Below are 26,432 nucleotides of genomic sequence, written 5' to 3'. Positions count from 1 at the left end.
CTAGCACAAATGTTTTGTACACTGCCCAAACTGTTGGAGAATACTTCAGACACAGATACGTTTTTGCTTGGTGAATCGTGATGGTTATCTAACTTCTGGGGGGGAGCAAGATTTCTGAATGATAAATTAACGAGAGAAAAAAAATAAAAATATATATATATATAGTAACGGCTAATTTTGCAGACAAGCTTACATGAAAAAGGCTAGGGTTGTTTACCACCTCTGCATTGATTAGTTTTGGATGTCAAAGCTCTGATACACATGGGCATCCCATGGCTTCAATCTACAAAACATATTTACAACGTGAAGGATACATCTACAAGAAATCTACATTTCAAGGGGTTTTTCTTTTTTTTGTTTGTTTTTCTTTTATACAAATCACACTTGTATTTGCCCCCTGAATTGACACTCCCTCCAGTCCCGCTCCCCCTGAAGTGTCCACTGCCCGGCTCAACGGTCCAAAGTCTACTCGTCTGCAGCTCAAAAGTGTTGAGACCGGGCTCGCTCCGCTTTACAGTCCCAAGTCCACGTGCAAGACAACTCTTCACATCATGAAGGAATTCTGATTTTTAAGTTTTTCAAGTTCTTTAATTTGCTGTCTCAAAAACAGTATCCTAAGGAGGGGGAGAGAAAAGAACAAGCGTCACAAGGGCAGACTAATGACACATTGAGAAATGCCTGGAAATTAAGAACTCATTCAGACTTGTGTATTACAGATGCATACAAAGTCTGCCTTCAGTCACCGAAAGACATTGGCAATACATTTAGCTGACCGTATTCCCATTCACTATACATGCATCTTTATAGGCGCATGGCTTCTTTTTCAACACGCGTCATCTTCCAATGGTTCCATTTCGAATGCAATGGGCTGCAGTTCAAATTATCCATCTTTTTGTACGTTTTTAAATCCTCCCTACCAGATCTGTGGATTCGAACATACTTACCTGCTCAACGTTGCTTGGTTTTAGCAACTTTGATCCACCGCTCCCTGCATGTAAACTTCCGCTTGGTGAAACACATCAGGGCTGCGGACAGTTATTGGCTGCAGCAGCACACGTGACCACCGTCCGTGACAGGAGTTTACATTTGGGGACCAGAGATCGGCAACAGTGGTCAAAAGGAGCAGGGACAGAGCAATTGGGGCAGTTTACCATGCTCGAATGCACCGGTCCACCAGGAAGGGTGGAGCATTAAAAGGGGTTTGTGTAGGCAGTATATACTGATGACCATTCATCATTATCTGATCAGTGGGGGTCTAAGACATGGCGAGTGTGAGACCCCCGAAGATCAGATATTGATGACTTATTCTGAGGATAGTTCACCAATATATGCTGCCTGCACAACTCCTTTAAAAAAAAGTCAAGCTGTGTCTGCAAAGTGTGAGTATCTGTTCTGTTTTTTTATCATCTATATTTCTGTAATGTTAGAAAAACAGCAATTTTTTTAAGAAATGAAATAAAACAAAACTCAGAATATGGATCAAAAATTAAAGTGAATAAAAAAATAAAAAAAAACACTGAACATGCCTATTTTCCTATGAAAGTGTGAAGGAGCTCTTAGACTGGAAGCGTACAAGCAAATGGAAAGAAAACCATAACATACACGATCATATCATTTACAAGAATAGTGTCGCCTACAAGGCTATTCTTGTCAAGATCAGTGGGAAACTTTGGGTCCATTTAGAAAGGTTTCAAAATAGAAATGTCAACGTTGTCAAAGCTCTTATAAAAATGGAATGATGCTGGTGCGAACACAGCCTTAACGCTCGTCTGATCGGAAAATTGGTAGTACGTAGAGCCATACTAACCTCTGCTCGCGCAAAGTTGCTTGAATTTCACATACTCGAACTAAAGACCTTAAATTTTTCAACTCTGTACAAATTTCTGACATGTGAATGCTCCCCATGTTGTGAGCTTCTTCACGCAACCGCGCAGCCTAGGGACGGGGGGGAAAAGGTTGCAGATTAGTTTCCCTTTGCTTATTGGCGTCTAATAATTCCTGCATCAGTAAGTTGTGGGAGATGAGAGAATACCTAAAGGAAACACACGCAAATATGAAAACCTACAAACTGTACTGTATGCAGATGCTGTATTTGGTGGGATTGGAAACAGAGGACCCCAGGGCGGCAAGATACATGCTAACCAAAGAGCCGCTGTGCTGCCATATTTAAATTTGCTAAATCTGTTCACACAGACGTTCCCGTTGCTTATGGTGCTAAAGGGAACTACAGAGACAATCCCACTGCACATCACCGCTACCCAAGTTTGCTCTCATCTCTCCCCCTGTGGCTTCTGAGCTAAAATCCTAGCATGCCTTGCTCATACAGCTCCTTGTTCTGATGATTTTTTTTTTCAGCTCAAGAAAACTATGTACCCTGGTTTAAGTGCGCACGGATGACATCTGCAGACGAGTACAGGAAATAAAGATTCTGTGTTACCTGCTTCTCTGCATGATCTGCAGGCCAGCCTTGGACATGCTTTAAAAGGTTTTCATTGAAGTAGGCAGCTAGCGTTGGCGTCAGTGAACACGAGGACGATCGTGCAGACGTGCTCTGTGTGACAGATGATGTGCTGGATGCACAAGTGCTGGAGGTATGGTTTGGACTGGGAGACGGGCTTCTCTGACTACTACAGGAAGAGTGATAAAGCAGATTAATAACAGGTCTATTAATAAAGAAGTGCTGTACGCAGGCAGAAATAAAAGGGGCTTCCAGACCCATGAGGCCATGTTTCCACAGGCTCGTTACAACAGCCCTTAGGTATCCAAAAACTGGAAGCTATTTTATTCAGATGTCAGATAGGAAAAGTCATAGGTTCCCCTGAGGACCACCCTCAATGAGCCAGGGCAGAGCGCCACTAGATAGAAAGGCTCCCGCCACCATATGTAGAACAATCACATATTGATCTGGAAAGGCAACGAGTAATACTACAAACCCCAGCGAGAACATCTGTCCAGTTAATAAGTAAAATTAGTTTACACTTGTCATTTTAACACCGTCCCCAAAGTGTCCTGCAATGACCAGCACAAAGCAACTCCATGATGCCCCTTTAACCAAGCTACCAGCAAATATGTGAATTATATCCATAGGTCCTTGTTCACCCTAAGAGCGCCATTTATGCCTCTGTTGGGCTGAATTGCGTAGGCATAATTTTTTTTCTCTTTTTACTGTACAGGAGGGTGCACTTTCCTATAGAGAAACACCGCACATTCTGCACCCAACCTATCCTGTACGAGTTTACAGTGGGATACACTGGAAGTATATGGTGGAGAACGTACAGACCAAACACAGTCTGCACCCAGCCTAACCTTGACCAAACTTAGTCATGTTGTGAAACTCGTTCACGCATCGTTTGGTGGTAAAAGCAGAATTGCGTTATGGATTCCGTTACCACGGACTATAACGCAATTCCATGACAGAATGTATAACTGAATGCCTTTAGAGGCATTCCGTTATAATAGAAGTCTATGGGCTGCATAATGGACCGGTCGGGTTCTCTGTTATGCAGGAGAGGAATCCATAACGCAATTCTGCTTTTACCACCAAACGAAGCATGAACGAATTTCAAAATATGAAAGTCGCTCATCTCTATTACTAACCTTTGTCGCTGAAGGTTTCGGGGGGAGGAGGGTTCATGTCCTTGGGGCTTGTCAGCAGTCACAGTCTGCTGAGGTACAGTCTGTGTAGATGGTCCTTGCTTTGCACCAACCGTGGTATTGGCCTATAAAGACACAGACCATTTTACTGGTAAGAAAAACCAAAACCTGAAAAAGCAGCATTCTGCAAAAAATACAACATAGAGGCGATACAGCAGCTGGAAGATCAACCATGCTTTATGGAACTGGTAAGAAAGATGGCACCTGTGACCAATTTTTTGTCACTGGTAATTCCAATAAAACTAAGCTTGTATAACAACCCAATTGTCAATTCCTAGTTCACATTTCCATATGTTTGACGTCCATGACGAATTACAAACAGACTTTTGTTTTTTGTTAAGAATCAGTGTTTGGTCCGTGTTATTTTTTTGCCCTCCATATTACACGGACGCTGCTCTGCTGAAAATTCATTTCCAGAGCATCTCCTATTAGTGGTCCGTGAAAAACAGACCAAACAGATGCCATCCGTGTTGCGTCAGTAATTTTTCGTGGAACCATAGACTTGAATGACCGTGTCTGGTCCACATCACGGGCCAAAGTAGAGCATGTGTCCATTATTGTTTTTCACTGACCTACTGTCAGTACAAAACAAAAAAAAACAAATGATGTTAACAGAATTATTAAAATCAATGTGTATGTGTGCTGTCTGCCAACAAAGAGGACAGCACACCTCAGTGAGAAAGGGAAATGTGAACCAGGTCTTATAGTAAGGGCTCATTCAGACGGCCGTATGCTGTCCGCAAAAATGCGGATCAGTTTTTTTACGGACAGTTCAGCATGTCCGCAAAAAAAATGGATTGCATTCCATATTTTTTTTGCTGATCCATAGACTTCAATAGGGCCATGTCCTGATTTTCACTGACCAGTATAGGAGATGTTCCTTTTTTTGCTGAGCCTTGCAATGGAAGAAAAGTGCCCCATAGAAGTGAATGAGACAGCATCTAATCCGCAAAAACTGATCCGCATTTTTGCGGACAGCATATGGCCGTCTGAATGAGCCCTAAGGCTTCATGTGCACCCTGACCCATTCATTTCTATGAGGCCATCCACACATTGGTAATTTTGTCCGACTCTCGTCTGTACTTGAGGATGACAACAGCCCTTTCAATGATGGGAGTGAAAAAAAATATGTAATGCACATTGAAGTTATCCGTATGTTGTCTATCCATTTTTTTGCTGATCAGATTTCACTGAATGAAATACAGAAATGAGGTTTTACTATTAATTGTCTCATGCAACAGCTCAGCAGACAAGGGACAATCGGCCGATGAGTGTTACCTTTGGCTGTGAAGATCCAGACGTTGTATTTATCAGGGGTTTGTGAGGAACGGTGTTAGTCTGCGGTGTGCTGATGCGGGGAGATACGTATGATCTCGGTGAAGAGGCATCAGATGTCAGAGACATAGGAGACTGATTAGACTGTGTGGCTAAAAAATAAAAATAAAAATTACAGATTTGATTTTATAAGACTCTGGAATTCTACCGAGTCAATTAAGACGACAACGTACAGCACTAATCTACACACAAACCTGGGGACTGATGACAGGGAGAATCTAGGACACTGACTAGGCTTGAGCAAATCGAGCTTTTGATCATAGATCCGAAGTAGATTCATTCAAAAACTTTGTGGTTAATGATGTTTCCGTACAGCATTAAAATGTATTGGCTCCAGAGAGCCAAGCCTGATCTCGCCCAAAGTCGCACAAGACTTCAGTGAATTACTATTGTATTCATATTGATGCATGCAAACACATTTTAAAATTGGAACCCGGAGGGGGCTTTGGTACTGGCTGGCACCTTGAAACCAAAGCCAAATTCAGATTCCTATTTTAAAATGTTTTTAAATACACAGACAGGAATACAGTAGTAATGCACTGAAGTGTCGCACGACTTCGGGAGAGATAAAGTTTGGCTCCATGGAGCCAATACATGTTAACGCTTTACGGAAACAACATTAACCACAAAGTTTTTGAACGAATCGCATCTATGATCGGAAGCTCAATCCACTCAAGCCTAGGGACACACATAGGACATTGCTCACCTTGTGCAGACAGCTGTGCAACTTGGGAAATTAGCGATGTGATGTTGAAAGCGGAGGGCCCAGCAGTGATAATCTTGTGAAGTATAGACTGTAAAGAAGCTTGTGTCACAGCAGCTGTAAGGACTGAAACACACATTTGGGTTATAATATTTGCAGCGATGCATGCCGACACAAGCCAAAGAAAAGTTGCACCCTGCAAAGTGAAAATGAAAGATATCCGCTTCCGATTACATATTGACACTGCAGTTAAAATATATCATGCCACTGGGGGGCAGCAAAGCTACGTTTTTCCAGATAAAGGACTCCAGATACAGAGCGTATCTTCTACAGAGCGTTCAAATCTAAAAAATTCAGCAAAAATGAAATAAAACTATAAGGAATATTCTAGCTAAACTATACTTAAACCCAACACTTCTTACCCCATAAATAAACAGGCATCTGACAGAATATCAGAATCATTTTGCTGACAATTTTGCCAGTAAAACGGGTAGTAGGTGAACTAAAACTGCCCTCAACTTCCCTCTCCAGCAAGATGATTTTATGGATCAGAGGAGAGTTTTATCCAATAAAGGGTTGTCTGCTGGGAAAAATGTTTTTAAAAAAGATTTATTTTATTAGTTTACATGTCATGCGTCCTTCACAAGCAAAATGTGGTAAAAAAAAAAAAAAAAAAAAAAAAAAAGGCCTTTAAAATGCCTGATTTTCATGTTGCATGCTTCTTTTTTTGTTCACACATCGCATTTTTTATGTTATTTTTTTACTGGTGTTCCCCCTATAGAGCATATTAGCGTATAGGGGAAAAAACTAAAGCCAGAGCATGCCACAATTTATAAAAAAAATAAAAATAAAAATTGTTATGTTGAACCCCTTCCTCCCCAACCCTGGTTTCTGCCTCCCATTCATTTATTTTAATAGTGGGCAGCACTGAGAATCGTGGAGCGGCAGCTTATCGATCTCGGTGCTGTCTCCCATTGAAATAAATGGAAGACAGAAACCTCCCAAACCTCAGGGAAAATCTCGGTCCATGTTTCAAGCCAAAGTTCAGAAGCAAAAGACACAGAGTGAACGATCCCTAAGGGGTTTTCTACTTTGCATCCAGTTTCATTTCTTATGGTCTCCTTTAACAGGGCAGATTTGGTCGCTATTCCACAGTGAAAATTCCCCTGCAGTCTTGGCACTGATTTTGCTTTAGATTTTACCAGATACAAGAATGAAATCTAGGCGTAGAAAAATGGAGCATAAATTGAAATATTTTGGATTTAAGACCAAAGATCAATTTCCTCTGCATCCACAGTGCTGGTCCTGTAACACTGCAGATTTGCCTCCCACAAATCGGTGGCAACAAATCCTCAGCGTGTCCCTCCCATGTGGACATAGCCCTAAAATGTAAAAAAATAAATAAAAAATACTTGTTGGCTACAAGAACTGTTCATCTTCTAACCCTGTTTCCCCCTCACATTTTGGCAGTCATGGAGCACATATCCTCTATTTGACACATCACAGATTATGACCCTCGCCTGATCTGTGGGTCCAGACCACTGGGACCCCCATATGAATGGAGTCGCAGTTCAGGATTCATACTGCCACTCCATTCACACACTATAAGCCTGCCAGAGACAGCAGAGGACTGCACTCGACTGTCTGCCGCTGTCCCATAGGGATGAATGGAGCGGAACTGCACAACTTCTAACCTGCCATTGCGTCATCGGGACCCCTTCCACGTGATCTGTTCCAGCAGTAGGACCACCACTGATCTAAATAGTTATCCCCTATCCTGTGAATAGAGAATAACTTCAAATGACCAGAAAACCAGTTTAAAGGAAGGAGGCTGGCTTTATGTACCTTCATTAATTTTGGAGATATCCACATTAGAATTGTTAATCTGTAGAGTGGCTTGCAAGGCAGGAAGCAGCTGTCGCAGGAGATTGGGGTCCTGCAATAGTGAAGAAATTGGTGATTGTGGCACCGGTGACACGGGGACTGTAGAAGAGGAGGAGGAGGAGGCGGTGGCGGGAGGCGCAGAAGAGGGATTTAGTCCAGGGGCAGATGATGTAGAGGGAGTAGTACAGGATGGTTTCTCAGCAGATGATGAGTCTGTGGGGGTAGAAAGAGGAGACTTGTTAGACACATCTTTAAAGAGTCCTTTCACACAATGGTATTTCATTTAATAGACAATGGTGTAAAAAGCCCATTTCTAAATCACTTCATTTAAAAAACTACCTGCATCCACCTGAAAAATAGCTGTAAAGTCATGGCCTCTAGGGGTCTCACTTTCACCTAAGTTGCAGTCCCACTACCTGTTTATCCCTAGTAACAGGCACAGAAAATGGCCGAAAGGAAGTGGAGGCATGTCAGAACTAGCTGACCTCCTGAGCCTGATAGAACTGCTTCTACACGGCTTCTGAATGTCACAGGAGCCTCATGTGTGATACCCCCTCCTTAACCCCTTAGGGACACAGCCTTTTTACACCTTAGGACCAGGCCATTTTTTGAAAATCTGACCAGTGTCACTTTAAGTGATGATAACTTTAAAACGCTTTGACTTATCCAGGCCATTCTGAGATTGTTTTTTCGTCACATATTGTACTTCATGACACTGGTAAAATAAAGTTAAAAAAAATATTTTTTTTTTGCATAAAAAAAAGTCAAATTTACCAAAAATTGGGAAAAATTAGCAAATTTCAAAGTTTCAGTTTCTCTACTTCTGTAATACATAGTAATACCCTTAAAAATTGTGATGACTTTACATTCCCCATATGTCTACTTCATGTTTGAATTATTTTGGGAATGATATTTTATTTTTTGGGGATGTTACAAGGCTTAGAAGTTTAGAAGCAAATCTTGAAATTTTTCAGAAATTTACAAAAACCCAATTTTTAGGGACCACTACAGCTCTGAAGTCACTTTGCGAGGCTTACATAATAGAAACCACCCAAAAATAACCCCATTCTATAAACTACACCCCTCAAGGTATTCAAAACTGATTTTACAAACTTTGTTAACCCTTTAGGTGTTGCACAAGAGTTATTGGCAAATGGGGATGAAATTTGAGAATTTCATTTTATTGCCTAATTTTCCATTTTAACCAATTTTTTCCACTAACAAAGCAAGGGTTAACAGCCAAACAAGACTATCTTTATTGCCCTGACTCTGCCGTTTACAGAAACACGCCATATGTGGCCGTAAACTACTGTACGGCCACACAGCGGGGCGTAGAGTGAAAGGTGCGCCGTTTGGTTTTTGGAAGGCAGGTTTTGCTGGACTGGTTTTTTGACACCATGTCCCATTTGAAGCCCCCTGATGCACCCCTAGAGTAGAAACTCCATAAAAGTGACCCCATCTAAGAAACTACACCCCTCAAGGTATACAAAACTGATTTTACAAACTTTGTTAACCCTTTAGGTGTTGCACAAGATTTAATGGAAAATAGAGATGCAATTTCAAAATTTCACTTTTTTGGCAGATTTTCCATTTTAATATTTTTTTTCCAGTTACAAAGCAAGGGTTAACAGCCAAACAAAACTCGTTATTTATGGCACTGATTCTGTCGTTTACAGAAACACCCCATATGTGGTCGTAAACCGCTGTACGGTCACACGGCAGGGCGCAGAAGGAAAGGAATGCCATACGGTTTTTGGAAGGCTGATTTTTATGGACTGGTTTATTTACACCATGTCCCATTTGAAGCCCCCCTGATGCACCCCTAGAGTAGAAACTCCAAAAAAGTGACCCCATTTTAGAAACTACGGGATAGGGTGGCAGTTTTGTTGGTACAAGTTTAGGGTACATATGATTTTTGGTTGCTCTATATTACACTTTTTGTGCGGCAAGGTAACAAGAAATTGCTTTTTTGGCACCGTTTTTTTTTTGTTATTTACACCATTCATCTGACATGTTAGATCATGACGTAATTTTAAAGAGCAGGTTGTCACGGACGCGGTGATACCCAATATGTATACAATTTTTTTTATTTATGTACGTTTTACACAATAATTTCATTTTTAAAACAAAAAAAATGTTTTAGTGTCTCCATAGTCTAAGAGCCATAGTTTTTTAAATTTTTGGGCGATTATCTTAAGTAGGGTCTCATTTTTTGTGGGATGAGATGACGGTTTGATTGGCACGTTTTTATTTTAATTTTTTTACGGTGGTCATCTGAGGGGTTAGTTCATGTGATATTTTTATAGAGCCGGTCAATACGGACGCGGCGATACCTAATATGTATACTTTTTATTTTATTTATGTAAGTTTTACACAATGATTTCATTTTTGAAACAAAAGAAATCATGTTTTAGTGTTTCCATAGTCTAAGAGCCATAACTTTTTCAGTTTTTGGGCGATTATCTTGGGTAGGGTATGATTTTTGCGGGATGAGATAACGGTTTGATTGTTACAATTTTGGCGTAGATGCGACTTTTTTGATCACTTTTATTACCTTTTTTGGGAAGTAAGGTGGGCAAAATTCCAATTTCATCATAGTTTTTAATTTTTTATTTTTATGGCGTTCACCGTTCGGGTAAAGTAACATTACCGTTTTATAGATCAGGTCGTTACGGACGCGGCGATACCAAACATGTGTAGGGAATTTTATTTTTTTCATTTTTAATCAGTGATAAATGTGTTTTTTGATTTTTACTTTATTTTTCACTTTTTTTTGGACCCAGACCCACTTGGTTCTTGAAGATCCAGTGGGTCTGATGTCTGCATAATACAGTACAGTATATATATTGTACTGTACTGTATTTTACTTACACTTTGTCTGAACAGATCTATGCTTTCAGCACAGATCTGTTCAGCACCATGGACAGCAGGACGCCTGAGAAGGCGTCCTGTTGCCATGGGAACCTTCCCCGTCTGCTCAGTAGTGGCCAGAACTGCGCAGACGGGGAAGGGTAAGGACGGGGCTTGGGGGGCTGCCTGGAAGCTCTCTCCCTCTCCATTCGGGGGACTGCAAAGGCACAGCAGCCCCCCGATCGGAGAGGGAGGGAGCTCCCTCTTACTGTTAACCTTTTCCATACAGCGGTCCGTACGGACCGCTGTATGGAAAGGGTTAAACGGCTGACATCGCATCACCGATGTCAGCCGTTTATACCAGGGTGCCAGCAATGTGCTGGCACCCTGGTATACCCACTAGACGCCAACGATTACGCAATGGGAGGCGGGCGGGGGATCGCGATCCCGCCTACCGCACCGCCCGCCTCCCGCACCGCCCGCCTCCTGCAACTCTCCCCCTGCACCTCCCACCGTGCTCGAATAACTCAGGGGTGCAGGGGGGAGGGATACATTTATATTTTACGAATGCAAAAGTTTCTGATCCCCGCGGTCAGGGACTGCGGGGATCAGAAACTGCTGAAATCGCAGCAAACCGCAGGTCTGAATTGACCTGCGGTTTGCCGCGATCGCCGACATGGGGGGGGGGTCACGGGACCCCCCCCCCCGCGCATTTAGCCTAGGTGCCTGCTCAATGATTTGAGCAGGCACCGGGTTCCGATCACTGCCAGCCGCACGGCAGTGATCGAAAATGCACAGGGCGTACATGTACGCCCTGTGTCCTTAAGTACCAGGGCACAAGGGCATACCTGTACGCCCAGTGTCCTTAAGGGGTTAATGTGTTCCGAGAGCTCTGGAGCTCAAAGCAAACAGTGGGAAGTAAGGAAAAGGACTACACAGCAGTACAGTGCTCACAGATTCCACAAAAGGGAGATGCCCCCGCTTGTGAAAGAAATGCATCTAGCTGTGCAGCTGAACCAGGGAATATGGCTGAAAGATTTTACAGAAGCCCAAACATAGCTGCTCCCCTCACATTTATGACTGTACAAAGAAGCACAGCCGTAATGCAAAGTTTTTTTTAAAAAAACTCAGGTACGCTTTAAAATAAAAGTCTGTCTTAACTATACAAGTTAGTAAAGCCTGCAAAGAGCCACAGCGTCCAGCCAAGCATTTCCGTGAATGCTGGGGGTCTCGACAACAAAAAGGGGAGCCGATTACAGCGCTCAGCATGTTAAACTGCACTGAAGGATATGATCAACTTCACAGACATTTTTTGTATTGGCTCCATACAAACCCCTTAATGACTAGGCTATTTTAGGTCTAATGTCAAGCTTTTTTCCCACCATTTTTCATTGTCAAATTTCACAACAATGAGGTACTTAAAAAACCGATTACATTTTACATAATTTTTTCAGGGAGGGGAGGGAGATAAAAAACAAACAAAAAAAAACAGCAATTCTTCAATTTTTTTTCTCTTTGCATTCTAAATCTTCAACCGTGTGCCGTAAATAAGTTACTTTTAGGGCTCATGTACACAACCGTATGTAGTTTTCGGTCTGCAAAAAATATGGATGACATCCATGTGCATTCCGCATTTTGCAGAATGGAACAGCTGGCCCTTCATAGAACAGTCCTATCCCTGTCCATGATGCGGACAATAGTACGACATGTTCTATTTTTTTGCGGAACGGAAAGACATACGGAAATGCACACTGAGTAACTCCCGTTTTTTTTTGGGCCGGAACCATTGAAATGAATGGTTCCACATACGGTCTGCAAAAAAAACTGAAAAGGACACGGAAAGAAAACATGTTCGTGTGCATGAGCCCTTATCCTGTGGGTTAGAACGATTATAGCAGGGATGGCCAACCTTCGGCTCTCCAGCTGTTGTATAACTCCCACCATGCCCTGCTGTAGGCAGGCTAGGCATTCTGAGAGTTGTAGTTTTGCAGCAGCTGGCGAGCCTCAGGTTAGCCATCCTTGGATTACGGCAATACCAATTATGTAAAGGTTATGTTATACCACTGCACTATAAGAACAGTTGCCTCATTCAGGGAGAAATAACTATATTAACTTTCTACCGATGGAGCTGTGTGAGGGCTTGTGTTTTGTAGGATGAGATGCTTTTTCATTAGTTCCATTTTGGGCTACACACAACTATTTGATTGCTTTTTATTCTGTTTTATGGGTGGAGGTCTGTAGAATCGCACTAGGGGTCTTCAGCACACAACCCAATCACTGTTTGCAGTTTATTTTGTGTCAGTATTAGGCCCTTTTCACACGAGCTTGACCGATTAGGTCCGGATGCGTTCAGGGTGTGTTCAGTGAAACTCGCACCATTTTGCAAGCAAGTTCAGTCAGTCAGTTTTGTCTGCGATTGCATTCAGTTACATGCAGAGTAACATGCTGAGTTTTTCACACAACTGATGAGTGAAAAAAAAAACACTAATGTATACAGACCCATTGAAATGAATGGGTCCGGATTCAATTAGGGTGCTATGTGTTCACGTCACAGGTTGCACTCACTCGTGTGAAAGGGGCCTTAGGGCTCATGTCGTAGCCGTTTTTGCGGTCTGCAAATTGTGGATCTGGAAAACACAGATAACGGCCGCTTTTTGTGGAACGAAACGTCCAGCCCTGTGTAGAACTCTACTATTCTTGTCCGCAAACAGACAATAGAACATTAAAAAAAATATATATATTTGCGGAACGGACATACAGATGGCAAACGGTGTGCTGTCCGCATCTTTTGCGGCCCCACTGCCACAAGTAAATGAGGATCGGATGTGGACCAAAACCAGTTGTGTGCATGGCCCCTTGCCCATTAGACCTTGCCTCTGGATGTACTGACCGCAGAATCTAAGGGCTTAACAGTGCAAGCGCTGCTCCCATTGCATACTATGAGTACTGCAGTGAGCAAGGTGATCGGTGGGCCCTGGCACTGCTATCTTGGGGGGCAGGCAGTCATCTCTATATAAAACAAATGCAGGGAAGAATGCCAATCACTGATAAGACCACCCACTGGACTCATAAGTAGAATAAGGAGGGGTTTAGATCAATCAATACGTTTTACTGAATCTTTTCTCACAAAACCATATAACAATCTGCTCAGCTCCTCCTGCTCTATACCATGCGGTTGCGAAAGGAACTGCATTCTTAATGGACCAAGATCCCTTTAAAACTCGACCCGGCAGAGAACAGCCTGCCAAAGTCCAACATATGCGCCCTAGCAGGAGGCTACTGTTCACTGCAGAACCTCAGTGACTAATGGGATCCGGCCACTTTGCTGGCATGCAACGTTTTACCAGCTAAAAAGCAGCATTTACGTCAGAAAGTGGCCGTATCCCATTATAGTCAATGGGGGCCAGCAGTGAAAAGCAGCCTCTGTCTAGACCAGGCATCTCAAACTGCAGCCCTCCAGCTGTTGCAAAACTACAACTCCCACAATGCCCTGCTGTAGGCTGATACCTGTAGGCTCTTCGGGCATGCTGAGAGTTGTAGTTTTGCAAAAGCTGGAGGGCCGCAGTTTGAGATCCCTGGTCAAGACTGAATCAGGTAAACTCCAGGCTGTCGGTAAAATGTGAACCTACCCTTAGGCTCTGTTCACAACTGGACACAAAATGCCAAAAGATGGGCCCTACATACTTCTAATGGGGTCTTTTAGGGTCCCAACGCGGTCTCCATTGAGTTACCATTGAAAAACAGTGCTGAATATAGCATTATTTTCTTCTTTAAAAAAATAAAATAAAAATCTGCAATGGCGGCTTGGAGCAGAGGCCAAGATACAGATGTGAACACAGCATTTGTATCACTACTACATTATTCCAAATCAGAAACAAATTTAAAAATTAAAACATTTTGTCATAAGAGGGTAAAGCTACATACACATTAAAATAAAAGCAACCGCCCCGTGGTAGACCACTCGCTTATCTGGTCAGTTCCAATGTCTAAGGTTGGAGGTGATCACGGATAAAGCCATACACACAGCGTTTCAGACAATCCTGATAGATGTATGTAGGGTTGCCGGCCATCATGGGTTATAATACAACCATCACATCATTCCTATTACATGCAGTAGCAGAGAATGTGACGGCTCTCCTGACATGTCCGATTTACTTGCATTCCCCATAAAATAACAATTCTGAAGAGTCTTTTACTAGAACATTACGCTCTACCGTTCCTCTGTTAATACTTTTGGAATTTATGAATAAATTGACACTGGCTGTCGGCGGGACAAGTCCCTTCTTTGTCACAGCCATTTATTCATCGAGGAAGAATAAGGGCGCAATGCAAGCCGCTACGAAAATGTGTTTTAAAAATGTAATTCCAAGGGGAATACAAGGATTTAGTTAAACAGATCAGAGCCGATATGTCCCCTCTGTTGCACTCTGCACCCGTTTCTACTTAAAGGGAACCTGTCCCCGGGATTTTGTGTATAGAGCTGAGGACATGGGTTGCTAGATGGCCGCTAGCACATCCGCAATATCCAGTCCCCATAGCTCTGTGTGCTTTTATTGTGTAAAAAAAAACGATTTGATACATATGCAAATTACCCTGAGAGGAGTCCTGTCCCTGACTCATCTCACATACAGGACTCATCTCAGGTTCATTTGCATATGTATCAAATCGTTTTTTTTACACAATAAAAGCACACAGAGCTATGGGGACTGGGTATTGCGGATGTGCTAGCGGCCATCTAGCAACCCATGTCCTCAGCTCTGTACACAAAATCCCGGTGACAGGTTCCCTTTAAAGGGGTTCTGCAGGAATAAAAAAAAAATGAAAATACTTAAGTATTATTTTATAATAAATATATTCCCAAATACCTTTCATCACTTCGAATGGCTTGATTTGCCTGGGGAGCAATCATTAGGAGAAATAAAATGGACGCCTTCCTAGTAGTACACATCGAACCTGTCCTAATCACACAGGAGGACAAGTTACTTCACAACAGTAGGTAACGAGGTAAAGAGCTGCCTCATCCTCCTCTCTGCTCTACTTGTCAGGAATCATTATCCTGAATACAGGTGAATCTTTGTGGGAATAGAGATGATGAGGAGACATGAGAGGAGGGTGTGGTGTGGCTAATGAGCAGCAGCGCTTGTTTACAGTCTCCATTACCACAGTCTGTCCTGTCCTTCCTCTCTGTATCTCATGTCTCCTCATGAACTAAATTCTCCAGAGATTCATCTAAAGTTCTTACCATCTGAATTCAGGATCATAATCCCTGACAAGTAAAGAGGAGGACGAGGCAGCTCTTTACCTCAGTGTTGTAAAGTCCTCATGTGTGATCAGGACAGGTTTTGTGTAAACTAATGGGACAGCCACCATTTTGTTTCCCCTGATTGCTACCCAGACAAAATGAGCCATTATAAATAGTTATTTGGGAATATATTTAAAATAAAGTTATATTTAAGTATTTTCATTTTCTTAATTCCTGGAGAACCCCTTTAAAATGACAACATCCACCCACATGTAGGTGCACGCACATCTATCTATCTATATATATATATCTATATATATATATATCTATATATATATATATATCTATATATCTATATATCTATATCTATATATATATATATCTATATATCTATATATATATCTATATATATATATATATATATATATATATACACATATATATACACATATACACACACACACACACATATATATACAGGCTGTTATCCTAATATTGCCGACACACTCTCGCTGACAAGTGGACCTCAAGCCAAGGAAAAGGATTAGGGCCTGTGATCTCAAATCAGCACATATAATATATATGGAATACACAACCACACTGTATATCACAGGGCCATATTAGGCGCAAATGACTAAATCAGAGGGCACCCACTGCAGTACAGTACTAGACGACAATTCAAGAAAGTAACATGGTTTATAAGGCTGAAAAAATACATCTGTCTATCCAGTTCAGCTTGTTATCCTGCCAGATAGGCAAAAAAAAAATAAAGAAATAAAAACCTGTTACAGGGGATGTCAATACCACCGTTATATACCGTACACTACAATAAGAGTATATGCAGACGACAGCAAAGTGGTCCACTTTTTTTGGTGTTTTTATTTTCTCCACAGATGCCTTTCTGAAAAACGGTCATTAATTGAATGGGGCAGTCTGTCCATGAAAACGGACAAAATAGGAAATGTTCTATTTTTTGATGGCCGTTATTCACAGTACATAAAAAACAACAACCGTGTGAATAGAACCACACACTGACGTGGTTCTAAAAACAACCATTAAAAAGGTCAGCCCGCGGGGATGTACCCTATGGTCCCTATTAACCTGATGTTTAGGCAGGATGAGCTCTGATGGACAATAAACGTTCACTGGCGCTTGTTTACATCACCAAATTACACTGACCAATGCAAAACGGAGTGTGGGAGGAGCCATTACTACCACAAACGTTCCTCATTCAGTATTATCAGAATATCTGATCACACAGGGAGACTTGCTGCCGATAACAGAGCATCTAACATCCTGATGAAAGGAGCAAATGAGCTTGTTTATTGCCTGATCAGCAGCACAATTGGGCCTTACGCACATGATCGTCTATTTTGTTCGCATCCGATCCGCATTTTTTATGGATCGGATGCAGACCCACTCACTTCCATGGGGCCGCAAAAGAGCTTTTTCACTACACTTTAGAGCCTTCTGATGTGGTGCGGTATTTCTAGATGATTACATTCGTTGGATGTAATTTCTGCCTGGAATGTACTTCTAGTTCATTAAAATGCACCTTCTTTCCTCTGTACGTATCGGAGATTATTCCTGTAATTAGGTGCTTATATTATTCCATGTCTTGGATATCGTTGATATATTTCCTCCACTGCTACAGTATGTTCTAGTGTGAAATGCTCCATTTTTGCGTGTCTGATGAAGAGTAAAGATGAAGAGGGACATTTATCGAGACTGGCGCATCCATATACCAGTCTTGATCTCCCTGCACTGGCATGAGAAGCTCCTAATTTATTAAGAGGCAGAAGCCTCTAAAATCAGGCACATCTCTGTCCAAGAAACTGAAATCTGAAGACTTCAGCTATAACTTCCACCACTTTCTGCCCTCCCGTTAAGTCCTGCCACTTCTCAGCACTTCAAAAAAGTGCAGAGAAACTCAAAAGGTCGCAAGTAAAGTCTACATGAGATTTGTCAGATCTCAATCATTTTGCGGGTCCTGTATTATGCTGCAGTTTTTCCACACGAGAATCCGCATAGAAAAAACTTGCAAAGTCTGCAATATGTGCAGGTGGCCCTACTGTCCATTTGTTACCACAGGATGCCATTACCGCAAAGCTGCACGAAGACTTATTACACCTGACCGGAAAGAAGGTATGCAAATGAGCCACCAGATGTAAAGTAGCTAACCTATCAAATCAAAGCCTTGAGACATGACTGATAATTAAGACAGCATCTCATCTGCAGAAAGCTGTTTCGGGTGATTGCCCCTCATCAGTGCAGAGCAGTGTGTACTAACGTAATTGGGTGAGAGGCCTAGGTCAGGATGTGGGGGATACTATATCTCCTTATGCAGAGGGCCTTAAATGGTGTGAGGAGTCTTATAGGCCAGGTAACGCGCCTTCAGAATTGTAGGAAGAAGGTATGCAAATGAGCTCTTAACAAGTCTGTTAAGAGCTCATTTGCATACCCTTCTTCCTTCAGTTCTAAAGAAGCGTTACCTGGCCTATAAGACTCCTCACACCATTTAAGGCGCTCTGCATAAGGAGATATAGTATCCCCCACATACTCATCACCAGTGACCAAGAAAGCATTTCAGGCTGACGCTTGCAGAAGGAACTGAATGACCAAGCCAGCAATACACTTCTGACAATCCCCAGTGCACAATCACATTATCTCACAGCAGCGGCTGAGAATCCTGTGCGGGGCACCAGCCGCATGTTGCTTGTGTGACCCCAGCCTGGCCTACTTTACATAAAGGTGATCAGTAAGACGGATAAAAGTAGATGGAAAGAGTCAAATTTTTTCTTTTCCTACAAAAATTTCTCTAAAAGCATGCTCCCGTCTCAGGCATACACTTTTCAGTGGCATGAATTTCATGCATTTTTCATGGGCTTTTATTTTAGGTGGCCCAACACATTTTTTTTGTATTTTTTTTTAGAAGCCTATGGTAAATCACATGATAAAATAAACAAACTTTATTTTGCTGCATTTTGGGGTAAAAAATGCCACTGACCTAAAAATAAAAAATGATGTTGGAAGAGCAGAGCAGTCTGATATATAGCGGTGTGTAAAGACCGTGTAGGGGCAAGTTCACATTCAGCGCTATTATTCCTGTTCTGCTCATTTATGGGAGCAGAAGGAAAATATGGGGCACATAAAGGACATAAACTGGGACCAACAGATCCCAGTGACTGACTATATTGGGGAAAAATCTGTTAACGTTCAGGAGTATTATATCTTTTTTTAGCATACAAAAAAGTCCTGCATGCATTGAGCTATAATGAGTGTTTAGGTGGTCATAAATCAGGAGCCGTCAGCTGAGCTGCCTGATGGAAAACAGGAAAAATACAGAGCCTGCTACTAGAGAATCTTTAAGTAAGGCTACATTCACATTAGCGATTTAGTTTTCCAGTATTTAGATCAGTCATAGGGGCTCAATATCGGACAAATAGGGACAAAACTGAACTGAACAAAACAGAGTGCACCAAAATGCATTCCGTACCATTTAGTTGCGTTCCCATACCGGTGAGCAAACCGCAACATGTTGTAGTTTGCTTTCCGTACTGGGATGCGGAGCAAGACTGATCCGGCATGACCCCCAAGGCAAGTCAATGGAGACAAATCAGTTTTCTCTGACAATCTGCCACAATAGAAAATGTATCCTTCCCCCATTGACTTTCAATGACGGATCCGTCTTGGCAATGAAAAAAGATAATCCAACCAGATCCGTTCATAACGGATGCAGACGGTTGTATCATCAGTAATGGAAGCGTTTTTGCTGATCCCTGCTGGATCTAGCATAAACGCTAGTGTGAAAGTAGCCTTATACAGAGAAAGGGGATCAAAATTTGCAGCAACGCAAAAAGAAATTAATAAAATAAATAAAATTGGCCCCCAAAAGGTGTACTTAGCCTTTAAATCTTTTCCTTCAAAACTATATAATAATCTGCTCTATAACATGCTGCCGGCAGATTGCACTTCATAATTTGTTTATTATTGCATTGTACTCATTTTGAGCTAAAAATCATTTTCCATTGGTCTTTATTGAAAAATATGGAGCCCTTTTTTCTGTACAGAGCCGAGATGATCTAGTAGAAGAATCAAAATTTTCTCTGTCTTCTGTCAGACAGGGAAGCTCAATCCTTAGCTTACTGATAAGAATGTGGCTTAAATAAGTATTTATGATATCTTAAGGGGCCTTTAAAACAGGCCAAGAATCGCACAGATTATCGCTAATAGGGATGAGCAAATCGTCTTTGGATGAAACAGGTACCACTTGGAAACGAACCCGAGTTCGGTAAAAGTTTTTTTACAGTAGAAATTGATTTATTAAGTTATTACCCGAAGTCATAACTTCGGCTCATCGGAGCAAATACATTCTAATACTGTATGGAGCACTCGCTCCGTACAGTATTCTAACAGTTTTATGGGATTCGCTCATCCCTAATGAGCATTCATAGTAACACTCGTTAGCAATGATCGGGCGGTGTAAATGTACCGCGATCACCCGATGAACCAGCGAAACGCTCGTACAGTACAGACCAAAAGTTTGGACACACCTTCTCATTCAAAGAGTTCTTTATTTTCATGACTATGAAAATTGTAGATTCACACTAAAGGCATCAAAACTATGAATTAACACATGTGGAATTATATACATAACAAAAAAGTGTGAAACTGAAAATATGTCATTCTAGGTTCTTCAAAGTAGCCACCTTTTGCTTTGATTACTGCTTTGCACTCTTGGCATTCTCTTGATGAGCTTCAAGAGGTAGTCACCTGAAATGGTCTTCCAACAGTCTTGAAGGAGTTCCCAGAGATGCTTAGCACTTGTTGGCCCTTTTGCCTTCACTCTGCGGTCCAGCTCACCCCAAACCATCTCTATTGGGTTCAGGTCCGGTGACTGGAGGCCAGGTCATCTGGCGCAGCACACCATCACTCTCCTTCATGGTCAAATAGCCCTTACTCAGCCTGGAGGTGTGTTTAGGGTCATTGTCCTGTTGAAAAATAAACGATGGTCCAACTAAACGCAAACCGGATGGAATAGCATGCCGCTGCAAGATGCTGTGGTAGCCATGCTGGTTCAGTATGCCTTCAATTTTGAATAAATCCCCAACAGTGTCACCAGCAAAGCACACCATCACACCTCCTCCTCCATGTTTCACGGTGGGAACCAGGCATGTAGAGTCCATCCGTTCACCTTTTCTGCGTCGCACAAAGACACGGTGGTTGGAACCAAAGATCTCAAATTTGGACTCATCAGACCAAAGCACAGATTTCCACTGGTCTAATGTCCATTCCTTGTGTTCTTTAGCCCAAACAAGTCTCTTGTGCTTGTTGCCTGTCCTTAGCAGTGATTTCCTAGCAGATATTCTACCATGAAGACCTGATTCACACAGTCTCCTCTTAACAGTTGTTCTAGAGATGTGTCTGCTGCTAGAACTCTGTGTGGCATTGACCTGGTCTCTAATCTGAGCTGCTGTTAACCTGCGATTTCTGAGGCTGGTGACTCGGATGAACTTATCCTCCGCAGCAGAGGTGACTCTTGGTCTTCCTTTCCTAGGCGGTCCGCATGTGAGCCAGTTTCTTTGTAGCGCTTGATGGTTTTTGTGACTGCACTTGGGGACACTTTCAACGTTTTCCCAATTTTTCGGACTGACTGACCTTCATTTCTAAAAGTAATGATGGCCACTCGTTTTTCTTTACTTAGCTGCTTTTTTCTTGCCATAATACAAATTCTAACAGTCTATTCAGTAGGACTATCAGCTGTGTATCCACCTGACTTCTCCACAACCCAACTGATGGTCCCAACCCCATTTATAAGGCAAGAAATCTCACTTATTAAACCTGACAGGGCACACCTGTGAAGTGAAAACCATTTCAGGTGACTACCTCTTGAAGCTCATCAATAGAATGCCAAGAGTGTGCAAAGCAGTAATCAAAGCAAAAGGTGGCTACTTTGAAGAACCTAGAATATGACATTTTCAGTTGTTTCACACTTTTTTGTTATGTATATAATTCCACATGTGTTAATTCATAGTTTTGATGCCTTCAGTGTGAATCTACAATTTTCATAGTCATGAAAATAAAGAAAACTCTTTGAATGAGAAGGGGTGTCCAAACTTTTGGTCTGTACTGTATATCGGATAATCCGATCTTGCGCACACAAAAGTGATTGTTTACCGGCAGCAGATCGCGCAACGTAAACACGATCTCCTGCCGGCAAACGAGTCCTTATGGGGAAGTGGAATGGTATTGGAGATCGCACCCCATACTCTGGAGGAGATCGCTGCATGTAAATGCAGAAGACTCCACTGCCAGTGGTCAACAGATTGTCAGGAAGGAACGCTTCCTTCTTGACAATCTGCTGTAATATCGTCCCATGTAAATGGACTTTAAAGGGGTTGTCTGGGTTCAGAGCTGAACCCGGACATACCCTTGTTTTCACCCTGGCAGCATCCCTGAGGCTGGCATCAGAGCATCTCATGCTCCGATGCGCTCCGTCACCCTGCGCTAAATCGCGCAGGACACTGGCTCTTTTGTTTACAATAACACTGCCGGGCAGAAACTTCCACCCGGCAGTGTGTTCGGTGACATCACCGGCTCTGATGGGCGGGCTTTAGCGCTAAACCCCACCCATCAGTGCCAGTGACATCACCGGGCTTCCTGGCAGCCCCAGTACGTCACCAGATCTCCAAAAAAAATGCCTTTGCCCTGCACGATTTAGCGCAGGGCAAAGAAGAGCATCGGAGCATGAACTGCTCCGATGCTCATGTCAGGGGGATGCCGGGGTGAAAGTGAAGGTATGTCCGGGTTGAACTCTGAACCCGGACAACCCCTTTAAATAATTTAGAGATGAGTTATTGGATGACTGGTACAAAGTGAAAGTAGGATTCACAGAGCTCAGTAGCGGGTGCCATCTTTAAATAGTACGTCACATGTCGTGAAAGGGTTAAGCCAGGCATGCTCAACCTGCGGCCCTCCGGTTGTTGAAAAACTACAACTCCCAGCATGCCCGAACAGCATACAGCTATCAGCCTACAGCAAAGCATTGTGGGAGTTGTAGTTTTACAACAGCTGGAGTGCCGCAGGTTGAGCAGTTTTGACTATGCTAAACAATTTACAGCACTAGGTAGGGGTTGCGGAGAGCAGCACAAACATACCTTTTGTTAACCTGCTCGGCATAGACACTGCAGTAGTTACACCTAAGCGGTCTCATTCACTTCTATGGAATGGCTCGTTTTTATACTCTTGAATAGGAAGGAGCCGTCCAATTGAACCGCTCACTTGTAATTACACCTGCTCACCGCCGCAATGTCGACGGCGAGCTGGTAAACAAAGGGAAGGCTGCGCTGGCACGGAGTGCAACTTTCTCTTCAAAGTACTGATCAGCGGGGGTGCCAGGTGTCAGATCCCCGCAAATCTGATATGACCTATCCTAAGGATAGATCATCAATATTAAAATAACGAAAAATGCCTTTAAGTGCACAGGAGGCGGAGCTTCACTGTAAAGTGCTCTCTGCTTTACAACCCCTCCTCTCTGATCTGAGTGACAGCTGTAGCAGTCTCCTGGTTGGAGAGAATATTTACAATACTCATGATGATAAAAGCTTCACAAAAGGCATGTTTGTGCTGCCCTCCCAGCCCCTACCTACCTAGTGCTGAGAATTGTTTAGCATGGTCAAAACTGCTGACAGATTCCATTTAATTCATTACCGGTAACTAGCATCCTGAAGACGCGTGTTGGACTTTCTGATACGATTTGGAAAATTAAATCTCAACTATGGTCGTTACAAGCAACAAGAACACTTTCTCCAAGATTATTAACATTCATGAGACTATGGGGGAATACTCTCAGCGGGATCTTCGCACAAAGCAATCAATGCAAAGGAATCCCTTCCCTGGTGATCAAGGGCCCTCATGAGTTGAGAAAAGGACTCCTCGGTAGCAGAAAAGTGTGAACGCTTCAACTAAAATGAAAATCCAAAAGCATTTTATAGGCACAGTAGTTTCTACGTGAAATCAGATTACCCATTCAGTAAAGGCTATGTACAACTTTGGGGGCAATGTTTTTATGATTGCATTTTACTAACTTTGGGCTAAAAATAATTTCTTTACTGTCCCTTTGTGCCGGTCATCTAATAACACTTATATCTAAATTACTAAGAGGTCAAACATTTAATCTAGTAAGATCAGAACTGAGCTTTAATGAGTGTTTATAAGGAAAGAGATAAGGCGCCATCAGCTGTGCTGCCTGATGGAAGAGTTCAGTTCCTGCTACTACAGAAACTCAAGGCTGCACAGAGACAGTGGATAAAATTTTTGCATTAAAAACCAATTAATTTTTTTTTTAGCTCAAAATGAGTACAATGCAATAATTAAAAAAATGCCCCCAAAGGTGTAGATATCCTTTAGGCTGAAGGAGGGATCTGCAGGTGTATGACACTTGCCATCATGATCACAAGTTCCACTTGGCATCTAAAAGTCCCTCCAAGCTTTTGCAACTGAAACACTTAGGCCTCTTTCACACGAGCGAGATTTCCGCACGGGTGCAATGTGTGAGGAGAACGCATTGCCCCCACACTGAATCCGGACCCATTCATTTCTATGGGGCTGTGCACATGAGCGGTGATTTTCACACATCACTTGTGTTTTTCACTCAACGTAGGCCCCATAGAAGTGAATGGGGCTGCGTGAAAATTGCAAGCATCCGCAAGCAAGTGCAGATGCGGCGCGATTTTCACGCATGGTTGCTAGGAGATGATTGGGATGGGGACCTCATCATTGCTATTATTTTCCATAATAACATGGTTATAATATAAAATAGCATTAATAGAGAATGCTTAGTAAAATAGGGCTGAAGGGGTTAATAAAAATAATTTAACTCACCTCATCCACTTGTTCGTGCAGCCCGGCTTCTCCTCCGTCTTATTTGCTGTCCAGGAGGAAAAGGACCTCTGGTGACATCACTGCGCTCATCACATGGTCCGTCACATGATCCATCACCATGGTGATGGACCATGTGATGAGCACAGTGACGTCACCACAGGTCTTTTCCTCCTGGACAGCAAATAAGACGACGGAAGAGAAGCCGGGCTGCGCGAACAAGTGGATGAGGGGAGTTAAATTATTTTTTTATTAACCTTTTCAGTCCTAATTTACTTAGCATTCTGTATTAAGAATATTATTTTCCCTTATAACATGGTTATAAGGGAAAATAATACAATCTACACAACACCTAACCTAAACTTCTGTGAAGTTCAGCTACCAAACATGCCAAATTCTCTCACGCGCGTGCGCGCAAAGCGCATTAAAATATTTTGCACTCGCGCTGAAAAATTGCGCATTTTCACACAACGCACGCGCATCTTATCCAGCCCAAATCCATGACGCCCGTGTGAAAGAGGCCTTAGGGCTGCTAAACAGATGACATTCTAAGCATGGGAAGCTGTGTGTGAGAGGAGTTACACAGACTAGCAAGAACTGTGAGCCATGTGCACATGCACAGACAGTCACATGCAGATGGAAAGACTGGGTTCTCAAGAGGTAGCAGAAATACCTCAGTTATCCAGACAATTGACTGATGTGGCATGGCAGGGTTGTGCCGGCCGCATCATGGCCAACTTGGGGGAACCCAGGCCAACAGAGGGCATAGTTATTAGAAGTGCTGCCACCTGTAAGGCACCAGGCAGATCGATATCTATTACATTTCCATTGTTTCATGACTCTAAGGGGCTCTCAGGGTTTGTAGTGTCACACGTAAACAATGGAGTTTCCACCAGTTATAGAATGGGTTCATCTTCTACAAGGTTGCTATATAAAGAGGCTTAACGCTGACTTGTCACCTGGCCTGTCTGTTTTCTAATTACTTGCATTCCCCACAAAATGCTGGAACATCTAATCTTAAGACTATGTTGTGCCATTCCTTTTTTATTCATGCTTGAATTTATGAATGAATTGCCAGCAGTCTGCATTAGAGGTCCAGCGGGGTGTTACCAGGTGAGGCTGTGCCCCTGCACAGTCCTTCACTGCGGACTGCTGGCAATTCATTCATAATTTCTAGAAGGAATAATAAAGGAATGGCACAACATAAACCCACAGCAACAGATGGGGAATGCAAGCAGTTACTAAAATAGAAATGTCAGGAGAGTAGACAGCATCTCTTTAAAGGGGTTGTCCGGGTTCAGCTCTGAATTCGGACATAACCCCTTGTTCACCCAAGCAGCCCATGTGGTTACAGACTACAAAAAAAACAGTCTGCAGTCTGATCATACAAATTATGGGTTATGCTACTTTCACATTTGCGTTTTTAATTCAGGTTTTAAGATCCGGCAGAGCACACTGGCGTTAAGCTTTTCCAACAGGCTGTCCTGGCAGGGGAACAGCTGCTGGATCCGTACTACCATTTACACACGTGTGCTGCCAGAAGTCCGCCCAGCCCCATTCACTATAGCGAGGACTGTCCGGAGATCCGGCCACAGCATAGCAAATATGCCGAGAGCCGGCCGGACAAATATCGCTCCACGCTGCAGTTTTTGTCCAGCCGCCTCTCGGGAACAGTGCCATGCTGCGGCCGGATCTCTGGCCGGTTCCCATTATAGTGAATGGGGCTGGGAGGACTTCCGGCGGCACAAGTGTAAATAAAAACGGCAATAGGGATCCGGCAGGCTGTTCCCCTACAGGAGCAGCCTGCTGTAAAAGCTTAATGCCAGTCTGAAACTGGCCTAAGAGCATGCAAGGACAAATATCCAACACCTGTCAATAAATTCA

The 26,432-nt window shown here is 42.7% G+C and overlaps 1 protein-coding gene across 2 annotated transcripts in view; it reads right to left on the bottom strand.

Moving 5' to 3' along the window:
- Window positions 1–399: 399 nt before the first annotated feature.
- Window positions 400–26,432, bottom strand: part of LOC122938018 (WW domain-containing adapter protein with coiled-coil) — a 56,842-nt gene continuing 30,809 nt past the window's right edge. For both annotated transcript variants that reach the window (XM_044293274.1, XM_044293275.1), the window contains 7 exons: window positions 7,538–7,789; window positions 5,696–5,818; window positions 4,933–5,081; window positions 3,598–3,719; window positions 2,438–2,627; window positions 1,808–1,935; window positions 400–614 (listed from right to left, as the gene is read on the bottom strand). In XM_044293274.1, coding sequence (XP_044149209.1) covers window positions 545–614; window positions 1,808–1,935; window positions 2,438–2,627; window positions 3,598–3,719; window positions 4,933–5,081; window positions 5,696–5,818; window positions 7,538–7,789 — 1,034 coding nt within the window. In that variant the 3' untranslated portion in view covers window positions 400–544. The remainder of the gene's footprint in view (window positions 615–1,807; window positions 1,936–2,437; window positions 2,628–3,597; window positions 3,720–4,932; window positions 5,082–5,695; window positions 5,819–7,537; window positions 7,790–26,432) is intronic.

This window comes from Bufo gargarizans, chromosome 5 (assembly GCF_014858855.1).
Source record: "Bufo gargarizans isolate SCDJY-AF-19 chromosome 5, ASM1485885v1, whole genome shotgun sequence".
Lineage (NCBI taxonomy): Eukaryota > Metazoa > Chordata > Amphibia > Anura > Bufonidae > Bufo > Bufo gargarizans.
Note: the sequence above shows the minus strand (reverse complement) of the source record. Positions and strands in the feature narration are given on the sequence as shown.